Source organism: Salmo salar, chromosome 02, assembly GCF_965601325.2.
Source record: "Salmo salar chromosome 02, fSalSal1, whole genome shotgun sequence".
Classification (NCBI taxonomy): Eukaryota; Metazoa; Chordata; class Actinopteri; order Salmoniformes; family Salmonidae; genus Salmo; species Salmo salar.
Genome location: NC_138292.1, coordinates 9,817,134 through 9,832,522, shown reverse-complemented (window position 1 = coordinate 9,832,522; position 15,389 = coordinate 9,817,134). Strand labels below are relative to the sequence as shown.

General features: G+C 40.5%; 1 protein-coding gene across 1 annotated transcript; it reads left to right on the top strand.

The window, feature by feature from the left end:
* Window positions 1-6,083: 6,083 nt before the first annotated feature.
* Window positions 6,084-7,485, top strand: hoxa13b (homeo box A13b). Its single transcript, NM_001139570.1, is given in 2 exon segments — window positions 6,084-6,815; window positions 7,110-7,485. Coding segments are annotated over 2 exon segments (888 nt in total). The 5' UTR covers window positions 6,084-6,169; the 3' UTR covers window positions 7,352-7,485.
* The last annotated feature ends 7,904 nt before the right edge of the window (window positions 7,486-15,389 follow it).

Genomic DNA, 15,389 nt, shown 5'->3' with positions numbered 1-15,389 from the left:
CCAGCAGCCAACCCCACTGACACCTCTTCCACCTCTGTAGGTTGTAGTCTACCGACCAGCAGCCAACCCCACTGACACCTCTTCCACCTCTGTAGGTTGTAGTCTACCGACCAGCAGCCAACCTCACTGACACCTCTTCCACCTCTGTAGGTTGTAGTCTACCGACCAGCAGCCAACCTCACTGACACCTCTTCCACCTCTGTAGGTTGTAGTCTACCGACCAGCAGCCAACCTCACTGACACCTCTTCCACCTCTGTAGGTTGTAGTCTACCGACCAGCAGCCAACCTCACTGACACCTCTTCCACCTCTGTAGGTTGTAGTCTACCGACCAGCAGCCAACCTCACTGACACCTCTTCCACCTCTGTAGGTTGTAGTCTACCGACCAGCAGCCAACCCCACTGACACCTCTTCCACCTCTGTAGGTTGTAGTCTACCGACCAGCAGCCAACCCCACTGACACCTCTTCCACCTCTGTAGGTTGTAGTCTACCGACCAGCAGCCAACCCCACTGACACCTCTTCCACCTCTGTAGGTTGTAGTCTACCGACCAGCAGCCAACCCCACTGACACCTCTTCCACCTCTGTAGGTTGTAGTCTACCGACCAGCAGCCAACCTCACTGACACCTCTTCCACCTCTGTAGGTTGTAGTCTACCGACCAGCAGCCAACCTCACTGACACCTCTTCCACCTCTGTAGGTTGTAGTCTACCGACCAGCAGCCAACCCCACTGACACCTCTTCCACCTCTGTAGGTTGTAGTCTACCGACCAGCAGCCAACCCCACTGACACCTCTTCCACCTCTGTAGGTTGTAGTCTACCGACCAGCAGCCAACCCCACTGACACCTCTTCCACCTCTGTAGGTTGTAGTCTACCGACCAGCAGCCAACCCCACTGACACCTCTTCCACCTCTGTAGGTTGTAGTCTACCGACCAGCAGCCAACCCCACTGACACCTCTTCCACCTCTGTAGGTTGTAGTCTACCGACCAGCAGCCAACCCCACTGACACCTCTTCCACCTCTGTAGGTTGTAGTCTACCGACCAGCAGCCAACCCCACTGACACCTCTTCCACCTCTGTAGGTTGTAGTCTACCGACCAGCAGCCAACCTCACTGACACCTCTTCCACCTCTGTAGGTTGTAGTCTACCGACCAGCAGCCAACCCCACTGACACCTCTTCCACCTCTGTAGGTTGTAGTCTACCGACCAGCAGCCAACCTCACTGACACCTCTTCCACCTCTGTAGGTTGTACTCTACCGACCAGCAGCCAACCCCACTGACACCTCTTCCACCTCTGTAGGTTGTACTCTACCGACCAGCAGCCAACCTCACTGACACCTCTTCCACCTCTGTATATTCTGAAGTTTGTGTTTTTTTTGTTTCATACAGAGGTTATGGAAGCGACTGACTTTTAGGGAAATGTAAGGATTTTGCTCCCAAGTGTTAGGCATCAAGGTCATTATTTACCAGGTTTGTCTCCACAAATAATTCAGCACTATTTTATGTGTGTTGCTGTTAGTGAATTAAATCCCATGCCAGCACAAATTCTGACTAGCAGGGATGAATAATGGCTGTCCACTCATTGAAAATTACAGTATATTACATACGCTATTTATAAACTAAGCAGGTGATCCAGTCTTTTTAAAAACGAAATAGGCTAAAGGATTTTAATGTGATATTACCTTCCTTTCTAGAGATTTTGTTCAGTGGAATAAAACAAGATTCTGAGGAATACATGCATTTTTCAATATAATCTCACTATCTCTCCTATAAATTGGCACGCGGCGTAAGGTGTATCTTCACGTCATTGTATTTGTATTATCGAACGAGCTACACACACTAGTCAGTAAGCAGAAGCCTGTATTGTTTAATTTAAATTAATTCTGCAACGCTCATCAGACAGGACGCGTCATTCGCTGATTCTTTTAGCTCTATTACCGCTACTTCAACATTAATGTCAATTTGGACGTCAAATATAATAATAATTATGATTAATGGTTTAATAATGATGTTAAAGTTAGTAGTTGTGTTATTAGTTTAATAATTGTATTTATTCAATTGGCATAGAACGTCACTGTTTGATATTCACATTTGTGTTAGGCTTAACTAAAAATATTTTTGTAAAAGCTTGTATAGCCTATTATTTCTGAAATGTTTCTATTTCAAAATGTACCTTTAACGAACATTTTATTTCTATAACTTCTAAAGGGTCATACTCAGACAAATTATAGCTAGTAGGCTATTGGCCAATTAACATCTAAATAGTGGGTTGCTGCAATTAAGCGAAATCCTTAATGAGCCACAGCCAAATAATAAACAATACAATCATATTTAAGAAATGCAGTTCAAACCGGTTGATTGGATTGAACAAAACGTGTACATTACCATCTACACCAGCCACTGATCTACACGTTTTAGTCACATTCTGAACTCAGTTCTTAAATAGACCATCAATTTATTTGAAGAAAAAAAACTACGTTCTAATAACTATGCATAAATGAGGTATACTGATTCGGCGTTGTTGTTAAGGTCTATATCATTCGCGAAACAGTATATCTAGTATTAGGCCTATTTTCTAGTGGGCCTATTTATTCCTCAGTGGGCTTGTGGTTAGTGTCGGCCCTGAGATTGGCAGGTTGGGAGTTCGATCCCGGGCCGAGTCATACCAAAGACTGTAAAAATGGGACCCAATGGGTCTCTGCTTGGCACTCAGCGTTAAGGAGATAGATTGGGGGGTAAGGCCCTGGGATAGACTAGCATCCTGTCCAGGGGGTGTACTTGTACAAGCTGTCTCGCGCTACAGAAACAGGAGATGAGCAGTCTTATGAGCAGTTCCGTCTCGCACAAGCCAAAGCTCGTGCAAGGCTACTACTATTATTCCTAAATTATTCAAAGTCTTCAAAATATATCATATTTTTCCCAACAATAATTTTAATTATTAAAAGGTCTTAATTTACTTCTACCATCATCTGAGCCTATGTGTTTTGTTTTGTGAAACGAAAAATACACCTATGAAGCCCTACCGAAGAGACGCGCACACACACAGGATAACACACGCACTATACACACACGAACACAGATTTTGTGTTGTAGATATGTGGTAGTAGATACTTGCACATCGTTGATTTCCTCTCGAATTTCTATAAAGTTATATAGCCTACAGCATTCGATTATGAGGTTATGGACCCCTTTTCATATTTCAGCGGGTCAAAAGCGTCTTTGAAAATTAATTGACCCTCGATTACCATCTTCTCTTGATCTATCCGCCTTGTGATGAATGCATTTACACAATAACCCAGATATTATTTGTTAACGCTATAGGTCCAATGTATCGCCTCTTTCTACTGTGTGCGCTATATGTCCACGCTGATGTTACCAGTATATTAAAGTAGCTTACCAAATAAGAAACGATCAGGTGCGTACGACATGGCGTATTAACATATCCTCTAACTGGTCCCGCACAGAAAAGCTGACGATATTGTTGACCGCGAAATTCACCGCCCAGAGCCAATGTGTGGCTAGCCATTATTTGTCTAAGAAGAGCCTGAGAGTGTGGCCATCAGGGCAGATAGGAGTATAGGCTAGATCCCCTCGTTTCCCACACCGGCCCACTACACCACTGCACTGGGGGTCTGGCCATGTTCGATGTTGGTAGTAGCATCGCGTCATTGCTTTATTTATGACTAGCTACAGGACGCTTTTTCAATGTCTGCGGTAGGGCCGCTAATGTCTCTACTGCGACCATTGAATTCTCTCATAGCCGCATGAACATAGGCGACATAGGCCTAACATATGGTTTAACATGACAGCCCAGCCTCATTGAACTCGGCTCCATTCGACGAGAAGGGAAGGAGTTCTGACTGTGAATGTAGCAGCCATTAGCAGGCTGTGATATTTCCTGCCCACTCGGTTGGGTGACAATACGCCCAAGGTTTGGAATGAAACACTTCAGTATAGTATAGCAGTATGCTTAAAGCATAGGTATGGTATATCCCTCATCCCCTCCAGAATAACTTGCTAACAGCATCGACCGAAACCGTGGAAACAGATTTCAATAGATAAGCACAATTGTCTACTTTGTGTCCTCAAACATATATGGACAGGCTATATATATTGGGAACGGTGATTCCGGGAAAACGTGGGCAGTTGAATAGCTATGAAGAATACGGGTTAAGCCATTTTGGTGCAGTATCACAACCAAATGCTAATTTTCTCCTGCAAATACCTTATCCATAAAAGGCACCTTCTCGGCCTATTGTATTGGTGTTCTTGCTTGTAAAATTTCGAATACATTGTTATTCAAATATTCCACGCAACTATGTCTAATGGAAGAAATGCAGTGCAATGTGTCGTTCGTTCTCTGTCACAGACAAAGCCAGTGGCGATGTTGTAACCTAAAGTCTTTTGCTCATTCTAACTTAAAATAAGATATAGTCTAGCTCCGTTTTTCTTTTTCTTCTAGGCCGAATTTTCACATTTTATATTTGTGCACAAGTAAAATGCCATTTCACAAACAGCTACTTTGTCATTGATTCGAATTGATTAGCTCAATTCGTTCCTCTCGTAGCCTGTAGCCTAACTGAGATAGCCTCTTACCACATGCCTAACAAAACATGGGAGAGCAGAATGTTTCTCTCATTCTTAATGAGCTGAAAATATGGTGCAGTTGAACTTCTCTTTGAAACCACAGTTTCCTATTGTCTGCTAATGTTTTACACGTCTGAAATGCGAATGGAATGGGTTTAGTTCCTAGGTTGCCAGGCCTATGTCTTTACCCAGGTGATATTACCCCTGGATAAATGCCATGTCGGTAAACACGATAACCGGTCGGATGCCCTTACATGTTTATGTTCAGCATGTTTCTGCAATTACATCATTTCCTCACTACTTTGCCAAAAGCTCACATGGACAAATGAATACATACCCCCCCAAGTCACTATGAAATGCTACGGCCTTTACTGAATAAGCGCAGAGGTTTCTTTAAACATCGACAAAAGATCACCAAGGGGTTTATTCAACAATATAGTTGTTTGTTTTCTCACCTCTCCTGAAGGACTCCTGAAGGAATTCAAGCCATACGGTCAGTAGTTGGATGACAATAACATCTCTGGCTAGACGGACTGCAACTAACTTTCAACTTGACCTTGTCCTTGGCCTCCAGCAGTCTAACCCATGTGTAAAAGAGCTCGCTGCCAAATAGTGTGCTAGCTGCTTTCTGTCGGTAGGTTATAAAGCCTATAAGAGACTGAACAGCAGCTAGAATAGCAGTGTATTTCAGAATATTGCCGTGGCATGCATGGTTTACATTTCAGTGAGTTTTACGCACAGACTATTCTTGATTTCCTTTACGGTTTGAATGACTGATATTTCTCCACCAAAGCATTTTAATGTAGTTTCACCTTCCTTGATATTTTCCTATTAGCCCAAAACAAAATGTATGCTACTTCGTGTATATATAAAAAAAAAATGGGGGGGATAAAAAAAACTATCTAACAGCATGTTGTTTCCAAGCTCAGCGCATTCTGGTCAATTAGAAGGTAGTTTTAATAAATGATTTTCCATACACGGTGTAATAAAATGTAAAAAAATAATATCAATTATTTAATTTAAATCAACCCATATTTCGTACAAACTGCCTTGGCCATATAACTGTTGATAAATGTTAATGCGTAACGGCGGCATAGATAAATCTGCGTCCACCGCATCTCCATTCTACTGTTTTTATCAGCATTTTGACAAAAAGTATTTAAATGTCAGTCTCCATCCATGTGATGTTTCCTCAGCAAAATGCTAGGCTATAAACCAAGAATGACATCAGACAGATTCCAATAGATTCATGAATAACAACTATATGGAGTGTAGGCCTATGGTTATCTGTATGATATCTCGGAACTGTTCATCTTGTTTAAAACGTGTAGTCCTTTTCCTCCTAAATGCTATATTGTTTTAGAGTATAAACACTTTGGGCATGGAGCTGCATTATCTGCAGTCTAGACGTTTATCAGCTCCTTTGCATATCACGTGCCTGGCTTTGCCCAATAACCTTGCGATCTTTAGGTCCACACAGGCGCGTGAGTATCGGTTACTCTCCCAGATTCCGTATCTCTTTTTTCAGTCGTGGGGATTTTTTAAAAAGAGCAGGTTGTCTCGATGTAGGGCATGCTATGACAGCGTCATTACTTCTCCATTCGCGCTGGATTGACCCAGTCATGTTTCTGTATGATAACGGTTTGGATGAGATAAATAAAAACATGGAGGGGTTCACAGGAGGCAATTTTGCAGCAAATCAGTGCAGGAATTTGTTGGCGCATCCGACGTCCCTGGCTCCAAGCACTACCTACACGTCGAGCGAGGTGCCAGTACCTGGCATGGGCGAAGCTGTCAAACAATGCAGCCCCTGTTCCGCAGCCCAAAGTTCATCAAATGCGTCCTTGCCGTATGGATATTTTGGCAGCAGCTACTACCCGTGTAGGATGTCACACGGCAGCGTCAAGTCCTGCGCGCAACCCTCCTCTGCCTATGGGGACAAATACATGAACACATCCGTTTCAGGAGAGGAGTTCCCAGGGTCCAGGGCGAAGGAATTCGCTTTCTACCAAGGCTACTCCTCCAGCCCTTACCAACCTGTCTCCAGCTATCTGGACGTCCCAGTGGTACCCACCCTCAGCGGACCCACCGAGCCCAGGCATGAGCCTCTTCTGCCAGTGGAGCCTTATCAGCCATGGGCTATCACCAACGGATGGAATGGGCCGGTTTACTGCGCTAAGGACCAGCCACAGTCAAACCATCTATGGAAGTCATCCATTCAAGGTATGGAATTAAGGCTATATATTCTTAAATGTTTTCACAAGCTTATGCATATTTCCACATTATAAACCTCAGTTTATCAAAAGCATCAGTTTATCATTCGCCCTGCGTTGTTTTTCCGTTTACAATTTGCATATTAATAATTCGTTAGAAGAAACCGTCATCCATCTTGTCACCGTAATGTGAATTGTGGATAGACACGACAGATCCCATCGGTATTAGAAACTATACTACGATTTTAGCAATTTTCCAGATGGTTCTAGGTTAATTAAGCATGTGTTTATGCTCTTCACACAGACACTGTATCTGGAGGGGATGGCAGCTCTATTCGACGTGGGAGGAAGAAGCGCGTGCCATACACCAAGGTACAGCTGAAAGAACTGGAAAGGGAGTATGCCGCCAATAAATTTATCACAAAGGACAAACGACGAAGGATATCTGATCAGTCAAACCTGACAGAGCGACAAGTGACTATCTGGTTTCAGAACAGGCGAGTAAAAGAGAAGAAGGTTGTCAACAAATTTAAGAGTCCCAGTTAGCTGTATATGGAACTACTGAAACAAAAAGACAGAAAAAGAAGAGACTTGAAGGTTGTTCAATGAAAATGAACTATATTATAATTTATTACACAATATAAGGCGTCTCCTTCTCGCTCGCCATGGGTTGGCTCTGTTTTTGGAGGTCCACTTGGCTTTTTTTTTTGTTTTTTTTGTCGTAATTAATTGAAACCATTCGATGTCCTGTGTTTGAAGGAAATGGGGAAATCACTTCCTCCTTGTTTATATATTCTGTGTCATACTCTATTCGACGGACATATAGCTTTTAGAATTTTCTACAATTTTCTACAAATACAATACGCTAAATAACTCATAGCCTAAAATATGATATCTACTCAGAAGAACATAGCCTCCTGTAATTGGAAACGTAAACACTCAAATCTGTGTTCTATTTTAGCTCCATCAGAGTAAGAATTAATGATTCAAAAAATTGTGCAGCATTGATATTGAGGGTTTGAGATTATTCGTTGAATTTGAGTATACATTCCCTGAATTGATTGATATTGAAATGTTGGTGAGAGCGCTATAGCGCGCAACCCGTAAATCGTTTATGCCTACGAATATAATTTTAGAAGCTGAAACATTTCTCATCACATAATGATTGAGCTATTAATTAGTACATTGCTTTACATTTACCCTATGCATTCTGTCAATATTCAGTTAATTATAAACGATTAGATGTTTTTATTCTGTCTGAGTAGGCTACGTCTTTTCTCCCATACAGGAATAATCATCTTAACTCTGCTTTACGCAACAGTTATCTGCGCAGTCATCATTGTTTGAAAATGCTGTATTTCGTTTTCTATTATAACAAATGTAAATACATCTGATTGCAATGAATGAACAGTTGCATTTAAAGTTTCCCCTGTTTTTGACTGCAAACATATAGCCAATAAGCTCTTCCCAATAAAAGCTGGAGAAACCCCATTACTACGTTGTTCATATTTTTTATCAGACAAATTAAAAGTCAGACTAGTAATGAGCATTTATTTTGTAATAATGTTTGTCGGGGACATTTTATTAACTTTTTAATTTAATTTCTTGAATTTAGGTAGGCTACAAGCCGATTAGACGTATGATTAGCATTGATAAAACGAGTCAAACAGCTTTCCATTTTATAATTTTAATGTTGTAGAGGCTTGCAACATTAAGCCCTTATAATACCATTAGGCTATTGTATGAGAAATGCCTTACTGATAATGATGAGATGACAATGTTGCCATCTGCTGCCGGATCTGCGTCATTGCATTTGATGAGTTCAGGTGTAGGCCTAACCATGGTCAAACTGGACGAAAATATAAACGAAACATGTAAAGTGTTGGTCCCATGTTTCATGAGCTAAAATATAATATCTCAGAAATGTTTCATACACACTAAAAGCTTATATCTCTCAAATGTTTTTCTCCAATTTGTTTACATCCCTGTTAGTGAGCATTTCTCCTTTACCAAGATGACGCATCCTGACAGGTGTGGCATATCAAGAAGCTGATTAATCAGCATGATCTTTACACAGGTGCACACTGTGCTGGGGACATAAAAGGCCACTCTAAATATGCAGTTTTCTTACACAACGCCACGCCACAGATGTCTCAAGTTTTGACGGAGCTTGCAATTGACATGCTGCCTGCAGGAATGTCCACCAGAACTCTTGACAGAGAATTCAATGTTAATTTCTCTACCATAAATCACCTCCATCATTTTAGAAAATTTGGCAGTATGTCCAACTGGTCTCACAACTGCAGACCATGTGTCACCCCATCCCAGGACCTCCACATGAGGCGTTTTCATCGTCTTAGACCAGCCACCCGAACATCTGATGAAACTGGGGAGTTTTTGTGTCTGTAATAATTCCCTTTTGTGGGGAAAAAGTCATTCTGATTGGCTATGGGAAATCCATAGATTAGGGCCTAATGAATTTATTGACTGATTGCCTTATTATGAATTATTTAACTAGACAGGTCAGTTAAGAACAAATTCTTATTTACAATGACGGCCTACACCGGCCAAACCCGGACGACGCTGGGCCAATTGTGCGCTGCCCTATGGGACTCCCAATAACGGCCGGTTGTGATACAGCCTGGATTCGAACCAGGGTGTCTGTAGTGACGCTTCTAGTACTGAGATGCAGTGCCTTAGACCGCTGCGCCACTCGGGAACTGTAATTCAGTAACATCGTTCAAATTGTTGCATGTTGTGTTTATATTTTTGTTCAGTATATATTGATATATGGCTCCGACCATTGCCTAACCCATGCAGGTTAAAAACATGGAATGATATTTTATCCAAGATTTCTTCATGTGAGTAATGTTGCCGAATGGAAACGATTCACTATTGAGTACTATAGGAAATGTAAAGGCTTACCTTGATGTACGTAATATTTATATGCTTTTCCTTAATATGGCAATAATAGCGAAACTGTCAATTTGTGTGTTAGAAAACAAAGAGTGAAACACATTCCAAAGGGAAACACACTTTTTTTGTCTTCTCAATTGAGAACTTTAAATATGTACTGCAGTCGTGGAAACGTATAGGTAGTACTGCCTTGTGGGTATTTATTTTCTTCTCCAAATGGGAATTAATGCACTGATTTAAATGTGGCTAATATTTGGCAATAATGCGTGCATGATATTTAGTCATCTGATTACGTTTTGTTACAGATTCCTTAATGAATCTCCAACCTGGGCCTATATAGAAATGTACGGGTTTTCGATGCGCCCGTCGTTTTTTGAATCACTTTTAAAGGAAGGCAGACACTATTGTGGATATATGATCAAATGCTCAATCGTTAAAATTCTACTCAATATGTCCTATCTCCGATCAGCCTATAACAACTTTCAATGTAATGCTATGAAAACTGGACATGCTCAGAAATGCGAAGGGAATTAGTGTGGCTAGACTATTTAAAACTTCATATTAATTCAGCAGAAAAAGGGTATAGCTGTTCTATGGATAAAATGACCAGAAAAACAAATATATAATTAAATAAATAGTTAAATATCAGAGATTATACCTTTAATCAATAGATTATACCTAAAATCAAAAGATGGGCAATATAAATGTATTTTTTTATAGTCATTATATATACAGCACTAACTATGACTGAAAGGATGGAGGACCAATCAAACGTTCCAACTGAAGCTTTACCGACTGGCGTCAAATTATTCTCAGAAAATGACAAGCAGGCCTGTGTCGTGCAATTAACTATTTTGTGAACTATTTACAAACATACCTTATACTGTATGGTAGGAGCAGATCGACAGGCTAGGAGGACGCGTCTCCATGGAACAGGGTCTTCATCAGGCAAAACATCACATGACAACATCACAATAACCAAATACAAGCTATACATTATATAAGGGATAATCAACGAGGGGCTATGCTTCTATGGAAATAATGAACGACATGGAAAGTGTGTTACACGACGTGCTAGCGAGTATTTTCCAGAGAACACAGAGCACCGAGTTGATTATCCCTTTTATACCATGGCTATAGTTTAACACATTTGCCACTAGAAATGTGTTAGTTTGCCGCTATAAATGTGTTCAACATCCACTGAAGTAGCTAGCAAGTTAACGAGATAGCTACAGTAACGTTAGTTGCAGTGGTAACCAAACAGACTTCCTAGTTTAGCTAACCAAACCATCAGTCCTAGTGTGCTATTGTGAAAATAGAATTGAACAATATTGTTTTCAATTCGACTTTTGCTTTCAAAAGCAGCTCAAACAAAACATGTACAAATATAGTCATTCAATTCTACCGTCCAAATATACCGTGCATTATAGGGAAATAATGCACGCTCTAGAATGCCCTTCAAGCCAATCAGAAAGGAGTATTCAACAATGCCATGGTATAAACATTCATAATGCAAAGACAACTCTATGGTAATACATACATATCAAAATGTGTGTGCAAAAAAATAACAATACTGTGTAGTTGCGTGCGTGATGCGTGCGTGATGCGTGCTTAAAAGTCAACATTCCATCTATCAGAAGACCCCCATGATGTAGAATACACGGACTAATCACGTGGATGTCAACTATATATTTAAAAAATGACATGGGATAGGTATAGTAGTTCCAGAAAACAGGTTCAACCAATAGGTTAAACCAATAGGTTAAACCAATAGGAACAACTGTGTCCAGGACGTGGATCCACGTCTCGTTTAAAAGGGCCCACATCATCTCTTAAATGGATTGTTACTCAATGACTTGGTTTTAAATTAGAACATTGAGTTGATTTTTTTGGGGCATTAAATGTAAAGCATTCTAAAAGTGTGGATTGCAGTCACTTGTCCATAGACTGCTTTCAAGGTAAGGAAACAAATGTGTAAATATGTAAAATCACTGAACTGTCCCTTTATGCTACACGCACATTACTCAGTATGTCCCACCAAGGAGAGACCCACCAAGGAGAGGTCCCACCAAGGAGAGGTCCCACTATAGGTGCGGTGTCGAGGGAAATTATGGCGCTGGATTTTGCAAGTCTGGACTGGAGCGTCTTACATATATAACCTGGGTCCTATTCACTGATAACCAAAGAGAAGAAAACAAACTGGAAAAAGGGAGAGGCTAACCTGAACTTGTCCAATAAAAAACACCCGTTTTCATTGTGGAAGGTTTTCAATTGCAAAACGTTTTGCTACGGTGTGCACTAATGGATACAATTCATGATTGTACTGTTTTTGCTGCCACCCAAAGGCTAATTTGAGTGCAACACTTCCAGTGATTCCAGTGCGGTGTACACTTGGGTGTGGTCTATAGTAGTGGTCTATAGTAGTGGTCTATAGTAGTGGTCTATAGTAGACCAGCAGAGGACTGTTCAGTTCCCTGCATGAGATACATATAGCAAGAACAGTCAATGGAATACAGATATCTTCTAAAACCAGAAAGATCATTTCAATAAAAGGGGCAATGGGAATTCCAATCCATTCTTGTTATACTCTTGTTCTATTCATATTCATATTTTTCTAAATCATGCAATTGAAGTTTGACATTCAAAGTGAGCAAGTCCGTACACATCAATTTAATTGAATGAAATATACATACTCGTTTAAATAACTGTTGTAAACGTCAGTATGCTTGCCTTGGACATGTACAGTACCCATAGAAAGAATCCTGCTTAAACATGTTGCCTTACAGCCTGGACTTTCAATGGATTCAATTACAATATTCAGCACATTAGTTATTGTCCAATTTCCAACACCAACCCCAAAACATAACTATTGTAATGACTGTTAACGGTGCTTCACCATGCAATTAAATGGCTCCGGGGTCCAGACACATTTCCGTTTTTAAAATGTGACGTTTTACTCAAAGTAGGCCCCAGTCGACCAAATGATCAAATGCAATGCTACACAATACTCTCTTAGAAAAAATGGTTCGAAAAGGCTTCTTCGGCTGTCCCCATAGGAGAACACTTTTTGGTTCCAGGTAGAACCCTCTATAGAAAGGACTCTACATGGAACCCAAAGGGGTTCTACCTGGAACAAAAAATAGTTATATTTGAAGGGTTCTCCTATGGGAACAGCCGAAGAACCCATAAGTTCTAGAATCCGCCTTTTTTTCCTGAGTGTATAGTCATTATCATTATAATTAGTTATGTTAATAAAATAACAAGTATGCCTGCAAGAACTATACTGCTATTTACTAATAGTAACTGTAGTAATAATAATAATAATAATAATAATAGTCTATAATAAGAAAGAATTGTAGTTAATGGTGTTATTACAAATATGACGTCATTATTACAACGAATCTAACCTTATAACTCAAGTAAATAATATCTAAGGGGTTCACATGTTGAATGGTTCGTCCCACACACAAAGCTGTGTTTTAAATCTTGCTTCCATGACTCTTCACTGCAGTATGTCCTTAAACTATCCGAGACTTTTAGGAGGATGGTGATGGGACTTCCGCTTGTTCAACAACATATCCAATGCATCCAGGGTTCTTATGGCACCGCCAACTAAAGCATACTCGGTTCCTCCCTTTTCGTTTCCATAAGCACTTCTTGCCGTACATCTTCCATATAAGCATCTCTTGGCGTACGTCTTCTTTTATCATGATGTCTTTAGAGATGAGATTAGGTCTATGATGTTTATTTTCTCCTCCTCTGTGCTATGCTTCTCCTGCTGTCAGCCGTCTCTTCTAAAGAGGCATTATAGAGACAGACATAAAGCTGTAATGTTCCCGCCACCCATCTCATCTACTGTAAAGAGGCAGTATAGAGAGACATTAAGCTGTGATGTTCCACATTTCCAAGTGCAAGGCACTTGTGTCGTAGAGATATAGGCTAAACTCCCCCCAGCCTGAAGAAATGCTCGTTAAAGGCAGTAAAGCCTATAGCGCCTATACAGAAAAACAACATCTAAATGGCATAAATATGAGGGCGCGCCAGTGGAAAAATGGCTCACACCCAAGTAGTGGTAAAGTACAAATGTTTTCTATTTAAAGTCAATGGCAATGGAGCGTGTAAGATACATAACTAAGTTACCACTTGTTCTATAACACCTGCCTCTCACATGTTGACGAGTTCTTAACGAGACCATTCCATTTTAAAAACTGCCTTCGTGGATATGGGTATAGGCTTATTTCATTCTGCTAGATTGGAAAAGTCATCGAAAACACCATAATTTAGCTAAACATGTCAAATCACTGCAACATTTGAGAAATTCACCAATATCTTTGCCATATATCCTTGTTGATGAGCTTGGTGGAGTATATGTGTTCATCTTGAAAGTGACCACCCATTTGTTGATCAGCCATGTTACATCTGAACAAAAAAGGTAAAACAAACAACTCGTATCAAATAGCTATATTTTTCATGTCATTTATTTTTCAAAAGTAAAGTTTAGCATCCTATTTTATTTGTTGACAACGTTTAATTCGAATTTATAGGCGTTTCATACCGAGTTTGGGAAAACCTGCAATAGGCCTATCAAACAGTTAAAGCGAATGAACCATTGAGACATTTGTCACGGTAATAAACTAATGAACTTCATCCGGGGCACAGGGCAGGGGTGTTTGTGGCCTCTTTCTCTCAAATGGTGACCCTTTTCCTCCCCCGAACTTGAGTTCTGCAGCACACAAAACGAGACTGACTGCAATCTAAAGAATTGGATACAACAAACGACATACTTGGTTTAAAATACTTTTGAACCTATATATAATTAGCCTAAGGGACTCATGTCATGCTCACAGAGAATACAACCATTAGGCTTTTGCCATAAAGTTGTATTCTTTAACGAACCATTTAATCATTTAATATTTCGTAGCCTACAAATTACATGCATTCCAACAATTCCAAGACATGACAGTGTCCATTTTACTCACAGGCCTAAGTACTCACCTGGAGCCTTGTTTTGAGTCTCGTTTCATTGAACTTCATGAATGCCATCTAGTCGTCTGGTGAGCACGCCGGCCGCAGCAGTCCCCACATGTCTGTTCTGACAATGGCAACTACACAGCCAACTGCAAAGTGCAATAAAACATGTCTGACTCGAGCTGATTTTGTTGGTTGGTGCTCTATACCCTGAACTCTATTGTTGCATTTTAAAACACTGATGTCAGCGCAAAACGTGACCACTGATGCAGATGATAGGAAAGAGAATGCATTACGCGCGTATGCTGCCATTCCATTCATGTATCGTACACTCACTAGGTGCAATAGTTTCGTTTATTATTAACCCTATTTCACTTTAAGCTATTTGTGTATTACAATATCCAAGAGATGTCCCATTTCCTTGAATGTTGGACGCAATATTCATTTTCAGAGTGTCCCACAATAGTATTACAATCTGACGCTAGTCTTGCTATGCTACGGCCCTGCACCAAATTGTTTAGCCATAAGAGATTGAGATTGAGACACGAGAGATTGTTTTGGTCAACAAGTGACAATTCTAACTTCGGCTAGGCCTTATAGGAAATATAAACGGAAACGGATTCTGAATTTGCATAAAGCTTATCCATTTATATACTGATAGAAATGGAAATGCGTACAAATATATTGATATATAGAAATG